The sequence below is a fragment of the Carassius auratus genome, chromosome 16 (genome assembly GCF_003368295.1).
Source record: "Carassius auratus strain Wakin chromosome 16, ASM336829v1, whole genome shotgun sequence".
Classification (NCBI taxonomy): domain Eukaryota; kingdom Metazoa; phylum Chordata; class Actinopteri; order Cypriniformes; family Cyprinidae; genus Carassius; species Carassius auratus.
Window position 1 is genome coordinate 5,327,597 of NC_039258.1, and position 24,225 is coordinate 5,351,821.

At 36.0% G+C, this 24,225-nt stretch overlaps 2 protein-coding genes across 15 annotated transcripts in view; one reads left to right on the forward strand and one right to left on the reverse strand.

Moving 5' to 3' along the window:
* Positions 1-2,857: 2,857 nt before the first annotated feature.
* Positions 2,858-5,746, reverse strand: LOC113115875 (extensin). 3 transcript variants are annotated; one of them, XM_026283563.1, is made up of 6 exons: positions 5,296-5,746; positions 5,123-5,206; positions 4,988-5,044; positions 4,824-4,904; positions 4,620-4,715; positions 2,858-3,894 (listed from the first exon to the last, which is right to left on the reverse strand). In XM_026283563.1, exons 1-6 carry the CDS (start codon positions 5,395-5,397, stop codon positions 3,322-3,324), a joined length of 993 nt encoding a protein of 330 aa, XP_026139348.1. In that variant the 5' UTR covers positions 5,398-5,746; the 3' UTR covers positions 2,858-3,321. The 3 variants fall into 3 exon arrangements, with proteins under 3 accessions (XP_026139348.1, XP_026139349.1, XP_026139350.1); XM_026283564.1 differs by lacking the exon at positions 4,988-5,044; XM_026283565.1 differs by lacking the exons at positions 4,988-5,044; positions 5,123-5,206.
* A 2,487-nt stretch (positions 5,747-8,233) lies between these two features.
* The window catches only part of slc4a7 (solute carrier family 4 member 7), a 35,580-nt gene continuing 19,588 nt past the window's right edge, over positions 8,234-24,225 (forward strand). For 3 of the 12 annotated variants that reach the window (XM_026283566.1, XM_026283569.1, XM_026283574.1), the window contains exons 1-2: positions 14,964-15,379; positions 20,397-20,478. In XM_026283566.1, coding sequence (XP_026139351.1) covers positions 15,314-15,379; positions 20,397-20,478 — 148 coding nt within the window. In that variant the 5' untranslated portion in view covers positions 14,964-15,313. Of the gene's footprint in view, positions 8,390-14,961; positions 15,380-20,396; positions 20,479-24,225 lie in introns of those variants that run through there. The other 9 variants (XM_026283572.1, XM_026283571.1, XM_026283567.1 and 6 more) reach the window with 8 other exon arrangements.

A 24,225-nucleotide genomic window follows, 5' to 3' on the forward strand; every position in this document is an offset into this window, starting at 1 on the left:
ATCTTAATAAATTTTGAATACATAATACCTATTCTAATATACTTATTCTATTATTATATTACAGAAGTTACAATTACACATTACACATTCCTTATAATACAAATGCAATTATCCTAATAGAACATATTATAAATATAAATAATATTTAAAATGCCAGGAGCTATCAGGACACAAGATGCCAAAGTGGAAGGATGGAAAACAACAGTGTGGCCTGATTTAATAATTTGACTCATTATATGAACAAATATTTAGCAAATCATAGACTCTAATCATAGTACCATGAACCAATCACGGAGCTGCGTCTCATCCAGGATGAGTCTCTGCTGTGGATCAGGCTGCAGACAATTATGGATCATCTGGCAGCATTCTGTCCAAAAAGATGAGCGAGATGTCTGATTATTAACTAATACATTATGTTACACCTTTTATATTTAGATTTCAAATGGTATACTTTCATATTTCGAATTCATATTGTTCGACTTTGTTCTTTGGTGAAGATCTCACCTCGTGACAGGTCAGGGTCAGACCAGTCGTACTTACTGATCCTGTGCAGGTCTTTCTCATCTGGACAATGCCCGCACACCATCATGAACAGCAGCACCCCAACCAAACCAAGCTATGCATGGTACTTGCCATCAAAATTAAAAACTCCAGTGGACAGAACATGTCTGCGCCTAAAGGAAAGAGATTTTGATATTTAATTAATTTCGAAGTCATTTACAGCAAGTCAGTGAGTTAAACAACCTGCTAGCAAATCATCAAGCATATATCATATATTGAATGTCATGTAGGCACCCGAAGTCGATCAACTTGACCTCCAATGTGTCCAGGATCTCCAGGAGGTTCTCCAAGTTTATATCTCGGTGGAAGATGTAACGCTCACAGCAAGTGGCAGTAGCATGAATGACCTGCCACATAACATGTCTTGCCATCTTCTCATCGAGCCTTTGAGATTCACTAGATTAAATTCAATTAAACACACATACAGGGCATGGGCCACTCCAAGACCATGATGTAGGCCTAGTGTTCCGGGTCATCCTTGATTATCTGCAGGACGCTGGTTAATAAATGGGTGTCGCTTATTTTGATTCGCTGAATGTGGCAACCCTAATACACCCTAATACACACACACACACACACCCAGCCGTGAGACAGCACAGTACAGATCACAAAGCCCCTGAACTGAGACATTATAATATCTGCTAACATGATAATGTATCCATGCTTCAAATAACGAGTTATTTGCCCCCTGTACACCCTCTGCTGGAGTGCATGGATACAACACACCTGCACATTCTTGTTTCATGAAATGTTTTCCTTTAAACATGAGCAACAGTAATTCAACATTTTGAGAAAGCGTATGTTCAGTGATTGTAAATCAAAGCGAAAGTATTGTCGTCAAGATTAGCAAAAGAAGCTAAATACCCTTTTGATAGCTCTTAAAGATCAAAACGTATATTATATTAAACGTATATTATTTATAAACGTATATTAGATCTATTTCATCAGTCATTTCACTTTCGTTCTTACAGTTGATACATGAGAAGGCAATGAAGCAATGTGGGAATGTGAAAATAAATAGTTAATTTATTTGGTTGCTATTTTAGCAGAAGCAAGTCAGAGTATAAATTAAAAATAAGGCTTTAAAGATGCCATTATTTTATAGATTTCCAAAAAATTATAAACATGATCATGCAATATCATTAATTTTAAATTTATTTATTTTTACCTTTTACACAACTTTACATATTTATTTTAAATCACCACAACTGGGCTACATCAACACAAATAAAGATACAAAATGTAAACCTCTTTTAAATGAAGCATGATACTTGATAGTTTATATCTTCATCTAAGATTCCTTTCCACTCAGATCAGTACTATAATATGTGCTATACTACTATGTAATATGAGCAAAATAATTTATTGATTTAACTTGTCTCATGTCTTGTCATTTTTATTTTCTCTTTCTTTTACAGTTGTAGTCAGTTTATGAGACTCCACCTAAAATTAATTCAGAAAGTATAAACTACAATATTTTGCATGAGCAGTAAAAATAGTTATTTTACATTTCATTTTCATTTATAAATATATCTAAAGGTCTAAACTAAGGTTATATTAGTAATTACATTTTTTTTCCCACAAAATGCACAATAAATAATAGGCTAGTATCTTCTGCCAACTTTGTGTAGTCGGATTGGCAGTAGGACTATGAAAGATTTGTTTTACAATCTGAGGAAAATAATCAATATATTAGGATATTACTTTACCTTTATGTTGCTCTTGTCTTAGGTCTTGTCATTTTCATTTTTTTTTTAAATTTCTTTTCAAGTTGTAGTTTAATCTAGGAAAGAATCAGTTTATAAGACTCCACCTCCCAAGTAGCCTGTATTTATGCATGTTTCTCCTGCTACTGGTGGCAGTGACCAGTGGCTCTGTCATCTCACAGCAAGAAAGCCCTCTAACTCCACCCAGTCCTGAGGTTTCTCTCACATGACATGCAGCAAAAGTATTTCCATAATTACAATATAATCAAATACACACGATTACAATTGGAAAGATGCTTTGATAAAAGTAAAGTAAAGATACAGTGACAATTTGATTAACTTTTGTAAACACAGCCATTCAAAGCAATATTTACAGTAACATAGCCTGTCTGTAAAAAACAACTGCATCCAGTATGATTTACATGCTAAATCCAGGAGAGACTCCAGATCAACATGTGAGCTATATTTTAAAATGCTTAAGACTGGTGTTATATGGTGTATCACAGTTTTTCCATGAGACATTTGAGAATTTCCAGCATCCCCATAACTCATTAGGATCGAGGTTTGGAATATGGATGGATGGAAGTTTCTGAAACATCTGGGATGTATAGCCTACTATAGCCTACAGTATGCAGCATTATGTCTCTTTTCATATCTGCTATTTTGATTAAAAGTCAGAAAACACCAAACACTTGAAAGAGCTGGCAGACTCTTTTTGATACTGTTTTATGATGACTAATATCTTGTAATCACACACATACATCTAATAATTATAGTAAATAGCAGTGTGTTTAACATTACAATATTAAATCCAATATAATCTCTTAATGTCAGTTTCTGTGACATTCCAATTATAACAGAATTTCTAACTCAAATTTAAGGTTATACAAACAATGAAAAAAATGTTTTTACAGTTGTAAACTTGTGCATCTATAAGTAATGCTTATGAGGTAACACAAATGAATGCTGATAATATGGAGCTGTCACAATGTTTTAAGAGTGAGAGTCTGAAAAAGTCTTGGTTGGAAAAAAGAAGCTGATTTCTCTTAATTACCTAATAGTTCACTGAAGTTGCAGAAGGACATGGATTGTAGCTTGGTGGAGGACTTGCATCATAATTTGGTGGAGGTACAGAAGGACTTTGATCATAGATTGGTGGAGGTACAGAAGGACTTTGATCATAGATTGGTGGAGGTCCTGAAGGACTTTGATCATAGTTTGGTGGAGGTACTGAAGGACTTTGATCATAGTTTGGTGGAGGTACTGAAGGACTTTGATCATAGTTTGGTGGTGGTACTGAAGGACTTTGATCATAGATTGGTGGAGGTACTGAAGGACTTTGATCATAGTTTGGTGGAGGTACTGAAGGACTTTGATCATAGATTGGAGGAGGTGCAGAAGGACTTGGATGGTCATTTGGTGGCTGTGCTGAAGAACTTGGGTTGTAGTTTGCTGGATGTATAGGATATGGATGGTAATTTGGTGGTGGTGCAAGAGGACTTGGAAGGTATTTTGGTTGATGCTGTAAAGGACTCAGATCAGGTGCAAAAGGGCCCGGTTGCACAATATTGTTGTCAGTCATATAAGGCACATCTCGGATTATGTAACTGACTGCAACATGTCTTGACTTAAAAAGAGACAGAGAACACAAAAATAATAGGACATCATTATTGTGTTGCATTCATTATTGCATGTAAATTTAAAGGGGATGTATAGTGACACCTAGTGCCAGCAATTAAGCAATAAAGTTAATTAACCGAATCAGAATGGACAGGCAAATTAGGTTGCTTCTGTCAAAAAATGCAGTAACATAATCATAAAGATGAGAAATAAAAATGGCCTCTTTCTGTGTGAATGAAAGTGGTAATATGTTTCCACATTTCCACATTTAGAAATAAATTATTACAAAATTGATTGTGGCTAACTTCTTATAATTCGTTTTGAAATAAACAACCTCTTATTTAATTGTTGGCTGAATCAGTGGCTTCTTAAGTGTATAAAACAATCATTAAATGTCACTGTTTTTATGGCTTTTGGGAGTTTTTGTAAGCTAATTTGAATAACTGATAATAAATATAATTTAATAATAAATATAATAATTTTCAAAAGAAGAGCTAAGGCAGACTTTGCTTTATCCTATGTCATAAGATGGCTTATAACATGTAATATTAGAATAATATATAATTATAATATAATATATAGCATGAACATGTGTACCACATTTATTTATTTATTTATTTTTTTAGATAAAGAGCCAGTCCTTATTCTTTTTCATTATGTGTTCCACTTAATAAAAATATGGGTTTGCAATGGCATGAGGCTTAGTGAATATTGACAAAAGTAAGATCTTACCTTCATCCTGCAGCAGTCACAGGAAGACGATGCAACTATAACAGAGATGATGAAGACCAGAGCATCACAGAAAACCAAGAGAATTAGAGTCACACCCTGAGTGAGTACACAGACATTAGACATTTTTTTTTATTATTAGTTATAAATATATGATATGTTTTAATTTTGTAAGAATGAAGGCAGGACATCTATACAGACACTTACATCACTGTCAAGACAGTGAAATGGGACGGAGATAGCAGCTGCTATGGCATTGAAACAGTTTAGAAATTGCGAGATTCTGACCTGAAATGGGAACAATGGGGAAAATTTAATACATTATAATCTAATAAAATGTTAAATAATGTTTATTAGGTATGCAGACCCACCCAACATGTGTTACGTGTACATGCAGCTAACACCGTCACAGATCCGGTTAAAATTGACTGCAGTGCAGATAATGAATATTATTCAGCATATTTTAAATGCACAATGCTGTTATGATGTTGACATTAAATACTTACAATTAAACATGACCAGAGGAGATATAAAAATCCTGTCCAGATTGCTAAGATTAACATCGTTATAGCTATTGATATTTCCAAAACCTGTAAGATATAAAACAAGACAGCATCTGTTTCCTCATTCCCCTCAAAAAAAAAAAAAAAAACATTACTTCAAGTGTGTCAGTTTTTACCCCCAGAATCTTTGGCCTGATCTGGAATTTAGACACCACACGTTGGACAAAAAGTGACACTGACTGCTGCAGAAAGCTGGTCATATCATCACGTCTAGGCATCTTTAAATGCACTGAAAGAAATATGTGTTGGTATTAGGATTGTAAGATACTAACTTTTTTAGTTACAAACTGTAAGCTGTAAAAATTGATACTCATGTACTCATGTTTTTGAACCCTGTACAGAAGTTAAAAGCATGCTTTTCTTTTTACTATCAACCAAAAAGGAGAGGAACCAACATTGTCACATGCAGCTGAAAATCAGGTTTTACTGGAAGATTAGTTTAGACAAAATATGACAAGGTAAGCAAACAGTGTTGGCAGTCACATCTGATTTAGAGTTTGAGGGTTTTTTTCTTTTTAAGGAGAAGTCAAAGTTTTCTGGTGGTCCAAACCAAATTCAGAATGATGTACAGTACTTGACCCTGCCTGTCACAACATATAAGATCATCATGAACTTATAAAACATACAACTACATTGCAACTATTTTTGCAATAACCACACTAAGTACACATTGAACAGATAAAGGATTTATACAGGATAGTTAGCAAATATTTAGTTCTAACTGCTTGTTCCAGCTTTTACCTAACCCACAAACACAGACAGCTTAGCAGAATACTTACACTAAGTAATATTTTTTCAGCTCCCAAATTAAAATCCATGTAGAATGTGAAGATATGGTACTTATGAATAATTATACAGGCTATGTGTCAGGAGTCATTTTCTTTTTGTTTTTCCTAGTAAGAAGTCTTTTAGCTCAGACTGAAAGACTCCACCTCCACAAAATATGAAGAGAATTGTTCTTAAACGTCACACTGTTTTAAGATGCAAACTTTGCATTATACTTATTATACATGATACTTGTTGATCTTAAAGCTTTTAGAGTCAATGATAAACTCAAAGGATTTTAAAAGCATTATTTTTTTATTAATTGTTGCTTAGTATGGCACCAGAAAGCAATCATCAAGTGTATCCTTCACATCCTGCCATGACCTCTGAAAGTCATGGGTTTGAATCCCACTTCTGACACAATGTCTTTGTAGTGACAGGACTAGACACACCAGCTTTAGTTTAGAATGTAAGTAAATGATAAGGCCACTTTTAACATCAGGATGTGTAAGACCAATGTGGAAAATATCTCAGATAGTCCTGTTCCAGTCTGGTGAGGAGCATATTGTGGTCACAGGTATCAAATGCAGCACTGAGATCAATACAAATGCTAGCATCAGAATTTAGGTGAATATTATATTAATCAGTGATGTCTCTGTGCTGTAATTTATTTTGGAAACCAGATCAGAAGTAGTCTAAATAGTCATTTGAGTCCATTGAAAACCTAATACATTGTTAATCTTGATTGGTCTATAGAAGTTCAAAACTGAGTTATTCGGGTCGCTTTTCTTTAGAATTTTTAAAGACCTTGGATAAATGCCAGACAGAAGTGAGTTATTCACTTTAACTAGGTCAGATTCCAGACAACTAAACACACTTAAAGTAGGATGTGGCTAAAGAGTTAAGACAGAAGGTAGACATTTGTAGTCAGTGGCCTCAAAGTTAGCCACAGTGGCTATAATAATCAGTAATATTAGTGGCTATGCATAGTTGTGCAAATATACTAATATGCTCCCTACATAAGTTAAAGTATGCTTTTCTTTTTACTGTAAACTAAAAGGAAGAGGAAACAAACGTCACTGTGTGCATTCTCACATCTGAAAATCAGGATTTACTGGAAGAGTTGCTCAGGCGACACATCACTAGGTACTCAAACAGTATTGGCAAAGACAGCTGATTTAGACATCATGTTTTTTTTTTTTAATGCAACTTAAAAGTACAACATAATATAATGGCACAGGAGATGACACTATTTTATACAAAAGTTTGCAATGGTATTTTTTGCAATACAAGCTTCTTAGTCAAGCTTTTACCTAACTCACACACACACACAGAAAGAGAGAGAATTTGTGTAACAAATTTTCAGCCCCCAACTTAAAATCCATTCAGATTATTAGTATGTGAAGATGTGAAATTAATCGTTATTGATGTGTGTGGTGTGTTTATCTGGACTCATTTTCTATTTGTTTTTCAATTTGTTTTCCTAGTAAAAAGTCATACTGCTCACAGGACTCCACCTCCACAAAATATGAAGAGAATACTTCTGAAACGTCACATGTAAACACTGGGTGAATTCCGGTTATACAGATAGGATTTTACAGAATAGGAATAAATATCATAATTGCTTGCTGTTTTTTAGAGAGTCTTGCTGATATTGAGGAATGTTAAGTCAAAGGGTTCAACTCAATAAGCAAAAGAACGCAAAAGTTAGCATGGCACATTATGCAATTGAGGAAGCAAAGATATTTTTTATTGAAGTCCCTGGTTCGGTTTCAGAATAAATAATTCACACGATTAAATAAGTGATAAATAAGTGATTCAACATCATAATGTAAATGTATTTTTTTATAGATAAAATCAAATACAAAAAAAAAATAAAAAAATAAAAACAACACAGGGAGCCTAATTTAAATGCCTTTATTTAAATTATAATCATTCAAAATAACTAAATAATTAAATGTTGCAACAGAGAACTTCTCAACCACTAGGGGGTGCCTCAGCACAAGGATAAAAATGCATTCTCAGTTCGCATAATGCGTCTTTCAAAACTGTCAGTTTTCCACGCACACGCTCATCCTCACCACTAGGGGTTCTTTGTTTTCCCCAGTGGATTTTGCAGGCCAACCAATAGTCAATCAACTCTTCCTCTTCTCATTAATATTCATATACTAGCGTCGTTCCGACGACGTTATTGGCTACAAAAAAGCCGGTCGCTCGAGAGTGAGCGGATGAATTCACCTGTCAATCTTCAAAAGGGGCGGGATTTGACAAGCCCATATATATGTAAAAATACCATTCACACGCTCTCAGTGGCTGTGACACGAGCGAAGGGGCTTTTCGAAATATCATATTCAAATCAGTCTCCGGCGAGGGACGGAAGAAAGTGCACATTTTGAACAAATGGAGGAAGATAGCGCTGAACAGATGAAACCCCTACTGACCACAGTAAGTATAAAGTTGTTGTCTCCTCAGATTTGAGTTTTTGCGGGAGTCTGGAGCGTTTCTTCGCGCGTTCATTTCAAAGAAAGGAAAGGGACAGGGATGAGGGATATGGATGCGGACTGGCTTAAAGCATCACTTCCTCGGGGTTGTTAACGACCCCAGGAGCAGCCACGTCGTCTTAGTGCACTTTAGAGGTGTTTGTTTTAAGGTTGTATGGCAGTGGAATTGTACTTTCATTGTTTTGGGGTGAGCACGCTTTTGCCAGGAAGTGTCGTTTAGATCATTGCGTCACAATAACGGTGAAAGACGAGCCCAGTACACTGTGAATCTCTCTCTCTCTCTCTCTCTCTCTCTCTGGCACGAAATATACACGTTATAACTTTTGTTTAATGTTTTATTTTCTTTCCACATAATATATATTTTTTATATAAAACATTAAAGCATGAGTTTGGTTTATATTGTGTCTGTATGCATTTAGATTTTAGCTGACAACAGAAAAAACAGAAACTGTGTCCACAGTCCGTGTCCAACTGTCACGTTACCGTTATATTTTCCTTTTTAAAATGACGTTCTATTCTATACATTTAAACAAAGAAGTCATAATGACATCCTTTCAGCATATGAAAGCTTGACATAGAAGTCCTCTCATTTTTATAATTTATTCTGGTGAGTGAGACTATCTGGGGAAGTCGTGGCCTAATGGTTAGAGGGTTTGACTCCCAATCGAAGGGTTGTGAGTTCTAGTCTCGGGCCGGACGGAATTGTGGGTGGGGGTAGTGCATGAACAGCTCTCTCTCCACCTTCAATACCACAACTTAGGTGCCCTTGAGCAAGGCATCGAACCCCCAACTGCTCCCCGGGCACCGCAGGATAAATGGCTGCCCACTGCTCTGGGTGTGTGCTCACAGTGTGTGTGTGTTCACTGCTCTGTGTGTGTGCATTTCGGATGGGTTAAATGCAGAGCACAAATTCTGAGCATGGGTCACCATACTTGGCTGAATAATTCATACTTCACTTCATCTTGAAATGTCAGCTTAGTTAACATGAATTTGTATAGTAAACATTTGATTATTCTCTCTCTCTCTTGCTATTATTATTTCCTCTGTCCCTCTTTTTTTATTCCTCAGAAGCTTAATTTCCATGTAGACATAATGACTTAAGTAAATATTTCCTTCCTTCAACAAATCATTTGCTCTTTCTTAATGCTCTTTCAATGCTTGTGTATATTTACATAAAAACAGTACTATATTATCTACAAGTAACAATAATCGGAACAACTATTAAAATTACAACACTTAATATATGCTTAACCTTAAGGATGAATTAATTATTTTTTTTGTTATAATTATTATAATTGTTTTATTTACATTCAAGTAAGCAGGGTGAAAATTGTTACTTTTGATTTATCTTTTCAAAGCAGAACATATGGGCTTGTGTTTCCATATAAACAGTAGGCAGTGGGTCCTTGTTATGCTGTTTTTCCCTCTACAGACAATGCATTACTGATACAGAAGTATGGTGTGGTTAATATTAGCAAAACCTCAAGATAACAATCTCTGTCTTGCTACTTTCTACTCTCTTTCCACAATTGCGAGTCTGTTTATGGAAGCTTATTTTTGCCACGGAATAGAAAATACAAAAGGTCATTCTGAGAAAGAAAGAATTTTTAGATATAAACTCACAATTGTGAGATATAAGCTAAGAATTGTGGAATATAAATTTGAAATCTGAGAAGAAAAGTCAGTATTGTGAAATATAAAATCACAATTTTGAAAAAAGAGGTCAGGTTTTTTTTACTTTTATTTTTAATTTTTTTTATAAATCAGAATTGTGAGATGTAAACTCCGACTTCTGTGAGAAAAAGTCGAGCGGCAACCTCCCACTCTCTCTCGTGAGGCCAATAAGAAAGTGACTAAAACTGCAATTCATCGACTGGCCGCTTGAGGCTGGCTGCAAAAGGGAGTCCGTCCCATACACTCCCCATGTTAAAATGCCCAACTTTACAGCAGAAAAAAACATGTTTACAGCCTGGTTCAAAAAATGATTTTGGTCTATATTGCTAATTTTGCCCTTCACGACAACTGTGAGAGGGGTGAATTTTTTTATAACTCATCCGTTTAAATTATATTAAGCCTTAAAGTTCTGCATAATTAAGGGCGTGGCCACTTGAATGACAGGATTGCCGCTGTTGACAATGGCGTCGCGCTAGGTGGGCGTGGCTTCAGCAATCAGCTCCCGCCTTTTTGCCCATTTTCGATTATCCGGGAGAGTCGCGCGGTGACGCGCTGCCAAGATGGCGACGACCCGCTCTGCACACTTTAGGCTTCAAAACCACTATTGAGGGGTCTATGGGTGACGTCACGGACACTACGTCCATATTTTTTTACAGTCTATGGAAAAAGTCAGAATTGTGTGATTTAAAATATAGAATTTCGAAAAAGTCGTAATTGTTACATATAAACTTGCAGTTCTGAAAAAAGTCACAGATACCATGTTTATTTCTTTTTATTCTATTTTTATTCCATTGGAAAATAAGGTTACAAGCATACATGTTGATGCAGGTACACTGAATTGTATTTTTATGTATATATTTTTTTTTTTTTACAAATTTTCCTATTAATTTATGAAGACATGGCCATGGCTAACATTGAATTAAACATGAAATTTGGAAGCTGAAAAGTGACTTTTTCTTATAAAAGCTAATCTATTAATCTTTGATTTATTTACAGCTTACACAACAGTGTATGTTGTGAATATTATGTAATGCTGTTTAATGTCCAAATGGCAAATCTGAGTCTAAGACTGGAATCCAGATGAGGAAATGGCTGTGGGTTATTGCATAATTATGTATATTGTTTAGATGTCACTAAACAAAGTTAGCTTTCTATTTATCTAAAAATGTTGCAAATGGCCAGTTCCTGTTACGTTACAAAGAGGCTTGTTGTGATTTTCACCTGTAGTTCACTGCTATCCATCACTCAGGTGTCTTCAGGATGATGATGGTCCTCTGTTCTCTGCCGTCACTCTGTCTGGATATTGGTGATTGGTGATGAGGGAAGATTTCATGGTTTGTTGAGTGTACGGTATCGTAACGTTACTGCACTGGTTCAGATGGAAGATTAGACAGGAAGTTTGTCATTGTTCTCTGGCTAGAGGATCAGCAGCTCTCAGGGGTGCTGGGACCCAGCAGACAATGCTGTTGATAAAGCCACAGAGGGCACAGCCGAAAGCTCAGCAGGTTTGGAGTAGTCGGGGACAGTAGTATGAGGTTCTGTGACCTGTCAGCGTGCAGTAGTCAACACAGTTGCTCTGCTACAACTAATTCCCAACAAGTCTTTCTGGTCCCACTTGTTGACAACTGTTGAGAGTGATTCTTTGAAAATGCAATTCATTTACTCCGTATTGATCAGGCGTTATGTTGACACGATATGTGCGTTAACTAGGCCTAGAGGGAACTGGAAACATTTAGTTTTGGGGGAGAATATGCAGATTGGATTAAATGGAGATTAGAGTACTGCAGTTTTATTTGTGCAAAGGTTATTTTGTCACCAAATTAGTTGAAGGGGTCATATGATGTGATTTCAATTTTTCCTTTCTCCTTGGAGTGTTACAAGCTCTTGATACATGGAGAAGATCTATGAAGTTGCAGACTTTGAGACTAAAGTCTCAAATCCAAAGAGGTGTTCTTTATAAAAGTTAGAGTCAACCATGCCCTCTAAAATGGTTCATTATAACAAACGCCATATGTCTACATCACAATGTGGGAAGATTTGCATATCACTGCCCAAATGTTCACGCAAAGAAAGAAAGCTATTTAAAAACAGAAACTGTGTCCTCAGTTTGTAACTGTTACCTTTTTAAAATGACGTTCTATTCTATTATTTTAAATAAAGAAGTCATAATGATATCCTTTCAGGATATGAACACTTGACATTGAAGACCTTTTGGTGAGTGGGAGACTATCTTGAAATGTCAGCTTAGTTAACATGAATTTGTATAGTAAACAATTGATTATTCTCTCACTCTTGCTATTATTCATTACATATATGTATGAGTAAGTGTGCTCTTTCCTTTGTCCCTCTCTATTATTCCTCAGAAACTTAATTTCCATGCATAATGACTTCAGTAAATATTTCCTTCCCTTACCAAATCATTTGCGCTGTCAATAGATATTAATAGCCTCAATAGGCTTTCAATGCTTGTGTATATTTACATAAGAACAGTACTATATCATCTTTAAGAAACATTAATCGTAACAACTATAAATATTACAACACTTAATATATGCTTAACCTTAAGGATGAATTAAAAAAAATCATTTTAGAACTGTTTTATTTACATTCAAGTTAGCAGGGTGAATATTGTTACATTTGATTTATCTTTTCAAAGCAGAGCTTTTATTCTTGCTGTTGCCGCCACCGCCAATTTGTGGAGATGCTGTGTGTTTCGTTGTGAAAGCAAAACTACTTTGTAGTTTCTTAGTTCTACTTAGCATGTTAAAGCATTTATTTTGTTGTTGTGCATTTAAAATATATTTTACTAATCTTGGGGTTGTTCAACAGTGCAAAATCTGTTTGCTTATTATTAGATAAGTATTGGTATTAGCATTAGCTTAATCTATTTTATGTTTTTGTGATCTTATCAGAGAAATTGATAAAAAAAAAGTGTATGCTACCTCAGGATTGCATTCCATGCATGCATTCATAGCTGCAAATATTTAATAAATAAGCACAGAATGTGTGGGATTTTTATAAATGACAAAATATCTGATTACATTTAAAAAACAGTCAAAGCATTTCTTCAGAGGTGGCTTTTAAAGTGCATGTTTTGCATCATAAAATATTTTGTTAATCTTAGATGAGGGGTTGAGACTGTTGAGCAGTGCAAAGTTTGCCAATTCTTAATATTAGTATGTTTATGTTTTTAGAAGCTTATCTGAGAAAGTCTTTTAGATTAGTAAATGTTACAGCAGTATTGTTTTCATAAATAGCTGAATTAGATTTACAATGCTTATGGTGTAACAGGCCAGGGCGCAACCAAATAAGGAAAAGATATTCCCATGCAAACTCACTGGCTTGTGAATGAATGTCATTCAGCATTATAACACACTCCTTTACCACACTGCTTCATCCATAGAGCTACTACAGTAAATACTGAAAACATCAGAAATTTAAGATTAGACAATCACAGGTCAGACTGTGCTCACACACACACACACACATTAAAAATAAATAAGCACAGTAGAAGTGGCAATTTCTACAGACATCTCTTGTTGTTTTCGATCAAAAAATTTCAATCAAAATCAGAAAAATCACCCAGTTCTACAACTAATAATAGTTCACTTATTATGAAAGAGTGAATTCTTGAAGCATCCACATTTCCTTTTCTTTCAGACAATCCATCTAACAATGGTTTATTTTATTTGATTATTCTTTACATAATCCCTCTTCATTCATATAGATTGTGTAGCTTCTCAGATTTAATTACAGGTATTAACAGCTTCACTGGCTGAATGACCACAAAGGTTACTCTGTTGTCAGGGCCAACAGGTATGCGTTCTTCCTTTTCCTGAGCATAGTATCAGTGTGCTTGCCTACTACATGCTTATGTACATGAAACTAATTGCTATTTGTGCTTTTATGGAAAGAAATGTAAATAATTTCTTCTCTCTAACATTTTTGCCACATTCATTTAGCTAGCTTACAGGTATAGTTCACCCAAAAATGAAAATTGTCATCAAAACTCACCTTCAAGTTGTATGAGTTTATTTATTCTGTTGAGCAGAAAATATCACCATTTGAAGAATGTTGATAACCAAACAGTTGCTGGTAGCCATTGTAGGGCCCGATGATTTCTTCAGTGTGGAAACATTGACGGAATTTTAAGTCTTTTGAGAAAACATTTTCGTCATATCATAGACCGAAACCTAAAGATCTTCACAGCGAACCGTCAAAATAAAAGTTCGGTTTAACTTGAAGAAACTATTACAGAAAAATAATACTTAATGCAAAAAATGAATTGAGTGAACTATCCCTTTAAGGTGCTGAGTTTTTAAAGACAATGCAATGATGACTAAGTGCAATGAAATGGTCAGTAAGGGGAATTTCAATTAGTCTAGTTAGCAATCTGATTTTATATTTGGTACTTGTCACACATTTGCTTGCAGTGATGTAACTTCCAATATACTTTACACTGAAGCAATGCTACAAAAATAGAACACCCCATAATAATCAAAAAGACATTGACACCATGTAAATAATAATCTTCATTGTGCAGTGTAGACAGATTCATTGATTATAATGTGATTATACTAGCTTTAGTAGTAGCCTATGATATTGCTTTTTTTTATTTCAAACCCTGAATGTCCTTTAACACCTCAGGGGAATGGCACGCTGTATCGGCAGCTTCCCAACATTCAGGCAATGTATAGCTCCAGTGCTGTTGGAACCCAAGCGCTCACTCCTGCTCGTGGAAAAACACATGCATGCTCACAATAACACACCCTCATACTCAGATATAAATAACACTTTATGTTTAGGTCTTTGCAATCAGGAGTGAGACCCGTCCGACATCAGCAAGAGAACAGTGCACTGGCAGCATCTTGCAGGATTCTCTCTCACTTCTGCTTCCTAGTCTTTGTGACATAGATGCTTTAGCTCCTGATCTTGGTAGAAGCAGACTGCTGCTTGAAGGAAGTGTGTGGAGACTTCCTCTTCTGCAGATCCTGATTGTAGCTTGTCACTACTTTTTGCCTCAGGTTGACCTTTGATTGTTTCTCACCGTTATAGCTCTAGTAGCAGACTGTATTAATGAGCTGGCTGAATGATCAATATTTCTGGATCTTATCATTTAAGCTCTTGGAGTCTTAAGTGCTGTCGGATTTTCACCAAGTGACAAAGTTTTAAAGTCCCTCCCCAGGGTCTGTGAATGATGCAGGACTTCTGGGGAGACATTGTGAATATGAGGACCACCAGAGGAGCTACAATATTCTCGGTATGTTTTTGGGCTCACTGTCTGACCTAATTCAGTTTTTCTTGATGTTGGAGCATGATTCAGATTAGGCATGTTCATTTTAACCAGTTAACTGTCAACCAACCATTAAGAAATTTTGACTGATTAATACAAACAGTTTAACTCTTTAAAATGTCATTTATTTATTTATTTTCAGTAATTTATAAAAAATATTTAAAAAGCTTTGCTGCATTGTTAAAATAGGCTACACTACATGTATAAAATTGGTTGTTTCTTAGAGAGTGAGAAAAACAAACATGTCGCATAGCCTATTAATAAGTCACATTTTATTATTTAATTCAGAAATAGGCCTAATGCAGATGCAAAATGTTTACAAACATTATGATAAACACTCTAAACATAGCTATGCTATTATAGTTCCCCTCACTCCACAACAAATCCTTTCAGTTCGCTATTTATAGCCTAGCTTTATTATGTTTTTCTCCGCTCGCAGAAGCACTCATGTGCTGTTGTTTGTTGCTTTTTGCGCATGTAAAATGATTCCCCAGGAAACAAATGTTAGTATTTTTAACGGGTAACAGACACCTTACACGGGTAATTAGACCTTTCTAATTTAATTATATTCTAATTTAAAATAATCTTGTTGCTTAATAGTTAACAAGCGTCGGTTCTCGGTTAGGAAAAATAACCGAAATGAACATCCCTAATTCAGGTTCTATGTAGCTCATTGAATATCCTTTGGCTTGTTGTTAGTGTTTACTCATCATGTTATGTTATGTTTTATAACATTGACTTGGGAGTTGTGAACACAGTATAGTGTATTTAGTGTGAAATTTAATTTACAGAAGTGAAATCTGGTGTCGTTTCATTGAAAGAGGTAACGCGTGTCAGTGGTTACAAGACACCTTGTCCGTCACGTGTCGTGACAGTTTTAAACTCTAAATCCACATTGTACCCTTTCGTGTGTTTTGCCCTTTGGGTGATATCTGATGCCATGGCACTCAGGAATGCTTGGACAGAGTCTCGTGGCAGGACGGGACTCTTGTCTTTTTTTGTTTTTAAATACACAGGACTCTCTGTAAATGTACTGGAAGAGACATACTCATCTCACATCTCACTGCCTGCGCATAGTCTAGCTATATGTATATATATTTATACCATGGTCTGCCTAAATACGTGATTCTGATTGGCTGGCAGGTATATGCATTAGCCTACGTGAGAAAATTGACAACTGGCTGTTGAATTATTAGAAAAATAATGCACACCCGAGGTGTTGCCAAGATGCAAAGCCAATCAAAATCAAGTATTTAGACAGAAATCGATCAGATGATTTCAAGGCTTTCAAGTCAAAGTTTTTTTTTAAAACACTGTTGTCAGTAAGATTCATTTATTACACATCTCATCCAATGCCTCTGTTGCTAATTCCAAAAAGTAACGGGGCTTGAACTGTTGATAAATGCAATTATAATAATGCAGTTAATAAGTTATTAGAGAGATAGAGAGTCTCTGTGTCTCTCATCAATACCTGTCTGGAACTACTTTCGCCATGTGCTTCCCTGAAAATATTTGCACACCTTCGTCAAGCATTTTTCAGCCTGTAGTATAAAACCGTTTAATGCAGAGGTAGTTCTTAGTTAGTTTAATCACTGTTCTTTAATGTGCTGCTTTAATTGATGAACACAAACACACACATCACTTGCACACAGATATCTGAGATTGCGCTGCACTCTTACAGAAACATCCTGGAACATAACTTTGACACTGAATTGCTACACTATATTTCTAAGCAACAAGGAGGTAAAATTGCTGTTTTTGAAGTAACTAAATTTAACAGTTGCGTTGTTTGTAGAGATATGCACAGAAATGAGAAAATTCCCACATGCAACTGTCATTGCCCAGCTAAGAACAGTTTTCTTATCCACGGTGTAGTCAATTCAATATTACTGAATATTAAGGTCTCAGAGATACAATGATGATCCAGTTCTTGTAAGGTTTAAAAAAAAAAAATGAATGTCCATGTGGACATTTTGCAGGTCTTGTCTCTGTTGTGATGTACTACTTACAGGTATTTAACCTCATGGATGTTTCCGGACATTTGGCAGCCCTGGTACGATTGTACCACATTTTCTAACGTCATGATTTCCAATGTATTCTGCAAATGTCAGCTGATTATGGATTGATTTTATTTTTACCCCCTGCTCCTTTTGAGTGAGCTCAGAAAAATGTCTCCTGAAATAGTTTCGGGGTAAGAATAGCTGTGAATGTGATCTGACTATAGTTACATCATCCATGTCACGCAGCTGCCCACAGGACATAGTTGCATCTATTGTTTGGCTTATAGTTCTGAGCTGGAATGTGCAATGATAGCCAAATAGTTGTTCAACATCAAACTAGTTGATTAATTGTTCTAAATTATTTTTATGTAAAAGTTTAGATATACTTTAACATATTACCATACTGACATCATTCTGTGCCTCTGTGCATAAGGATTTCTTTCTTAGAAAAAGTCATGAAATAAAAAGTCAGCATATATTTACAATTGCATCGAATACAATCATGCTCACATTCATTCATTTTAAGCAAATATTCCTTTTTAGGTGATTCATTCCAATTACTTCTAACACAGTCCTGATTAGTTAACTAGTTGTTCAGACATTCAGAACTATGCAAACACTGCTGCTGGGATGTAAAAATCCATAAATCGCTTTTTGGTATGCAGGCTTCTTTTGTATCATCAAAATACTCATATTCAAGGCACTCAAGTAGTGTAACATTTTTTAAAAGCCTTTATTCATGTAACTTTAAAATTTTAAACCACACATTTGTGCACCGGCAAATTGCGGCTAACTCTCCTTCATCAGGGTGTCTATTCACAAACCCACTCAGAGTTCATTTAAACAATCTGTTCGTCACATGACACAGTCACTGGAATAGGTATCAAAATTAGAGAGTTAATTATAATTAAAATAATTCCCAATAAACTCAAAACAACTCAATACTCTAAAAATATGTATTATAAAATATATATTAGCGCTGTCAAATGATTAATCGCATATAAAAGTATTTGTTAATAAATGTATGTTTATCTTAGCACCATTCATTCCTTAGGATCCAAACAGGGTGCATTTAGAAGCCCCCAAACACTTCTATGTTTTCCCTATTTAAAGACAAGAGTAGTTACACGAGTAGGTATGGTGAAACGAAATAAAACATGACAATTTTCTAAGCGGATAAAAAATTTAAACTATAATATATGGTGGAAGAGCACTTTGCAGCACTTCGACCTCGGCGCAGTAATGTCATCACTCCTGAGAGATTTAGTTGTTTAGCCAGTTTTGAAAAGTTTTCATTTTTTTTGTCACCGTAATGAAAGAGATTACTTTATTTTCTCACAGATCTATCTAGTTTTCTGTTTGGAGATTTGGCCTGTGTATTAACAATGGTAGGGAACTGTGGGAATTGGATTATTGTCTGGGGAACTTAAACAAATATGCAATCGAGGGACTCAGGCGTAGTCCTGAGAATACCCTGGGTCGCATCTGGAAAAATGTCGCACAATCACCATGTCTAATACACCAGCTCCTTCTACAGCAACCAGCAAAATGTTCTCACAGACATGCAGATTTCTCTTGGGAAATTTGGGACAACGTTGTCTGGTGCACTTTTGTGTCCCAAGAGTACTTTAGGATCTCTTCTAGGATGCAAGTGGAAAATGTTTCTCATTTCGCAATTCACAATAATTATGGTGCCCGTAGATTGTGGCTTGGTCCTGATAATGGAGGACATGGAGTTAACTTTGTTTGGGCCCAATTAAAGCTTTATATAAAAAAAGTCTTTGTATAAAGTGAGTGGGTGGCATAACAATTATAGTCACTCATTTACAGTATATAGTCTCCAAATGTCACTCAACCTCGGGCATAGTCCATATTTTTCAATATTTTGAAAAATATTGTGCAGTAGATGTATTATAGACTGGAAGTGGACATCTGCAGCATGCATTTAAAGTTTAGTCCAAGCCCTGTCTTAGACAAAATTATACATTATTGGAATGTCCTGTGTCCTAGACCCTCATGATGGAGCATCTATAAGCAAGGGTGTAGAAACCATTATTATTTAAGGGGGACATGTCCCCCTCACTTTATAGGAGATAATCATTATTTTTCAAAGACATTGCCTTATTGTGTCCCCTCCGTGATTCAGATCCTGTCTCTTTGCACACAAAGACATGTGCCAAGAGACGGCAGCTGTTAGATGATAATAGAGTTTCAAAGCACGTTTTATTTTAGAGATGTGTTATTATTAGCACAGGTAAAAAAAAAAAAATACTAGATTATTATTTTTTTACTTCCTGACGATGCTTTGATGGTGACTGATGGCCATTCATCATATTTTTTATATTTAAATTTAAGTGTCCAATAACTGATAAGCAGCAACCTTTTTTCAGCTTTTTGTTACAATAAGAAATTTATCATTACAATAAATCATCTTAAAAAGAAATGCACAAATAAATGTTGTTGTTGTTGTTGTTATTATTAGTGCTATGATAACTACAAAATCCCAAACATTCATCATTGATTTTATTTAGAATTCTTGTAATTGACTGTTATTTAATTTGCCTATTTATTTCTAAAGCTACAGTTACAGTCCATTCCAAAGTTTAATATTTTAAGTTTGTTCCGATCCCTAACTGTTAATATGAGCCACAATGCCTGAACAAGAATCACTATTTATGTTTATATTTATGTGGATGTGCAGTTTGTATTTTGATTCTGATCTACTATGTTCATGTTGGCTGAGGTAATAGTGTTGTTCCAGAGTTTTGGTACATTTGACGCAAAATGAACTCAAGTTGTTTATTCTGTGACCTGTTCCCTTCAGTTTTGTGCCCAGAAGCATATTGTCAAAAACAAAAGTCTTAAGCCCACTTATGGTATAAACTCTTGCACAATTCTCAATTATAGCTAGACGCAGGCAGCAGTAACTGTTTGTTTACTCTGGTGTGTCATAATTTCATCTTTCTTTATCTCTCTCTATTCAGGGCAATGATGAGGAAGCTGTTGTTGATCATGGGAAAACCAGCTGTACCATCAACACAAATTTTGAAAAAGAGGAACTTGAAAGTAAGTCCTTTCATTCACATATCCCCCTTCTTTATTTACCCTTTATAGTAACTTGCATAGTTTTTTTCTTATCCTCGAGCATACCATCTGGTCTTTTTGCACATGGAGGAGTACAGTAAATGTCTTCAGTGTTTTCACACATTACTTTGGGTGTGCGTTAAAGCACAATGATTGAAACCATTCCTCCCCCTCAACCTAATTTCACTCTCTGGCTGAGTTCATTGAGGTTTTTGACCTTAAACGTGTCTTAAACCACCCCCTCCCCCATCCCCTTCCTCTCTGATGGCTCTCCCACGGGTGAACGCTATGTTTCCAGGTGATCCGATTCCACTGTCAACCTTCTGCATGTGTTCTGGAAGCTTGTGCCTCTTGCAAAGGAGGCACTTGGTGTTTGGTAACATGAGTAAGGCAAGAAATGACTCGAACTCACAAGAACTCATTCAAGTGACTTGTGCATAGTGAGAGGGGACATCTGACCTACATATTACAATTACGGCATTCTAGTCTGTGAACTGATTCCCTTACTAGAATGAGAGTTGAACACACTTTAGCCAATATAAATGGTGTATTTAATTTGGAGTAAGTAGTACTGGAGAAGTCGTCGTAGTGAAGTGTTGTTGTTGTTGTTGAAGTAGTGGTTGACAGATATGTACTGATTAATATGTAAATAATTCAAATTAGACAATTACTTAAATCAAACAAACTCCTGTTAATGATACAAATCATTAAAAAATATTTAAAATTTGTAACACTGTTTTAATGTATTTAATATTATAATAATTCATATTTTATACACACACACACACATTTCACTCTAACCAATCTGTTTCTAGACACAAGAGTGTTCAGAAATCATTCTAATTTGGTGATTTGCTTCTCAAATTTGAATTACATGTTCTTCTGTCCATAACAGCCTTATTTTCATTTGTGTTCTCGTCTGGAGAAAATGGCTACTCAGACTAAGGTCCATTAGAAGGTTTATTTTGTTTGAACTCTTGTTTAATGACTGGTTTAAACCTCAAGTGCTGCGTCATACAGGTTTAATATAATTCTAATATTATTGTACTGAGTGAACTTGTTAAAAGTAACATGTACAGTACAGGCCGCTGCACTGGCCTCCCGCTTACTTTAATAGCATTAAGATGGATTAGACAACAGCTCAAGACCTGATTAATTAAACTGTGCTTGCTCGGGTCATGCATTCGGTCCCACCAGCATTAACTGCATGCTCTGTTCCTCACGTAAAACATTATCCTGCCCTAAACATTCTTGTTTGTCCCCTTTCACTTTCTATTTAACAGCCGATGTCATTTTAAGGGATGTCACAGGAAGCCATATGCTTTATTCAGCATGATGAAGCATATTTCACAAATGGAGTTGGTTAAATTTACTGGAATATTTAATCAATGGAATCTGTGAAAGGCATAGTTCACCTTAAAAATGAAAGTTCTGTAATTTCCTCACTTATATCATTTCATGACTGCTTACTTTTGTGAAACACAAAATATTTTTTTAAACCTGATGTTTGAAGGGATAGTTCACCAAAAAAATTTGGTTTTAAAAATGTGGTAACCAAACTGTTAATGGTAGCCATTGACTTCTGCGGTATGAAATAAAATACCTACCAGTAACTGTACCAACGTTCTTCAAAATATTTTATTTTGTGTCCAACAGAAGGAAACTCACTCATAAAGGTTTTGAACGACTTTTAAGCTGCTCTTTTTCAAGTAAATGGTGACCATGGCTGTCAAGAAAGATTTTCAAACCAGTGTTTTCAATGAATGATTTTAAATGTTGGTCTGTTCCTCACACAAAGCTATTGTGCTGCTTCAGAACACTTGGAATATAGTGCATGAATCCTACGGACTACTTTCATTTACCTTTTTGGAGCTTGACAGACCTAGTCACCTTTTACTTTTAGTGTACAGAAACATCTACTTTTGTGATCCATTTATTTCTTTTTTTTTTCTTTTTTTATACTGCTTTATGTTTTAGATCTCAGATAGGATTCTTGCTATCTTTGTTCATGCCTTTATGCTAGACACATACAACGATCTAATCGTAACAGACGTAGATCAGTGAGTCAAGTCTTTTTAGTGCCAGTTTAAACCCCTAAGCTTAATGTGCTTTGATATCTTTATCATTTTCTTGTTTTTCCTGCCATCTGAGTAACTTGGCTGATTATTGTAATTAGTAAGGACCAGGATGGGGTTTCACAGGCATGTAGCTTTGCACAGAGCTGTTGTTTTGAAGCTGGTGTTTAGGGGAGTGTCAAGATAATATGGGTGGAAGCTTTAGTATTGGTCAACCCACCTCCACCACCCTCCAATTCCTAATTGCTCACGATGTGTTGCTTTATATCTGCACTGCTGTTTCCTTCTCTGTCTAAATATGTTTTCCATATAAACTAAAACCTGTAATTGCCATTAGTGTTTCATTTATTTAATTATGTCCTTGAAGACCTTTAACCTCGGTGTATATGGAAGTCAGCAGTGACAGATAGTGAAGATAATGCATTGCCTCTGTGTGTCTCGATGTCTTTGTGAGTTGTTGTGACTGACAAACACTTTACTCTCCTCTCAGCCTCCCTTGCATTCTCTGCGCAGACAAGCGGGTGAAATTGGTATATACACAGCAGACGTTTACACAGACCACACATGAGTTCACACATGTCCCTCCCTCACACTACGAGACGGCTGAATGAAGTTAGCTTGAAATTGCTTGGTGTTTTCTTTCCTTGTTCACACCGTTCTTGTGACGCAAGCAGCTTTGGCTTCCCAGAAGCCTACCTTCAACACAATAGGTCAAGCATGGGTGGCAGATTTAACTTTTAAGCTTTCCCTAAAGCATACCAGAGACAGTTAAGATGCTATTTCTGTGTTTGTTAAAAGCACACCGGTTTTCTAGCACAGTTTGTTCACAGTGTCAGATTGGTTTACGTGGAGTTTAAGAGGGCTGCTCAGCAGAAGTTTGGAATATGTGTGTGTACGAACACTTTTTTTACTCTACGGGTGTTGTTTTAAAAATCCTAATGTAAAACATGTCTAGATTGTCCTGGGTGGATATATCGGTACCATGTTGGTTATCTATCAGTATTAGTGCTGCAACAACGCGTCGACGTCATCGATTACGTCGACTACAAAAATACGTCGACGTGCGTGAAATGCGTCGACGCGTCACACTGTTTGTTTACATCTCGCGTAATGGCATACTGGGAATGGAGAAAGTTGCATTCTATCACAAAAACAGAGACCATTGTTATCAAAAGTATGTGAATACTTTAAACAGAGGACAAATAAAATGGCCCTTTGTTCCCTTTGTAAAACCGATATGGTGAACCACGGCAGCACAACTGCGATGCGCGAGCACCTCAGAGGAAAACATCTTGGTGCTCTCCGGTGTTATGGTTTAACTGGTTACCGTGTGATCTGGTGACCAACTTCCTGGTTCAGGTCTGATATTCTTGCGCTTGTGGCATTCTGAAAAGTTGAGATGTTTTTAACTCGATGCGGTGCGGACGCGTCTGGAAAAAACGAGTGCGTTGCTTCCATTATGAGCGCGCTTATCGCCAGTGCCCGGGGAGCAACTGAGGGTTCAGTGCCTTGCTCAAGGGCACCTCAGCCATGGGTACTGAGGGTGGAAGAGAGCACTGTTTATTAACCTGCCCCAACTCATGCTAGCTCCTAGACTTGAACCTGCGACTTTTGGGTTACAAGTCCAACTCTCTAACCTTTAGGCCACATCTGC

Bases quoted from the DNA above. Each gene is read 5' to 3' on its own strand.
- LOC113115875 (XM_026283563.1), bottom strand. From the start codon at position 5,397: ATGCCTAGACGTGATGATATGACCAGCTTTCTGCAGCAGTCAGTGTCA. The intron at 4,905-4,987 runs GTGGGTCTGCAT...TTCCCATTTCAG, and splicing joins GTACACGTAACACATGTTGG to GTCAGAATCTCGCAATTTCT. The intron at 4,716-4,823 runs GTAAGTGTCTGT...GTACTCACTCAG, and splicing joins TTCACTGTCTTGACAGTGAT to GGTGTGACTCTAATTCTCTT.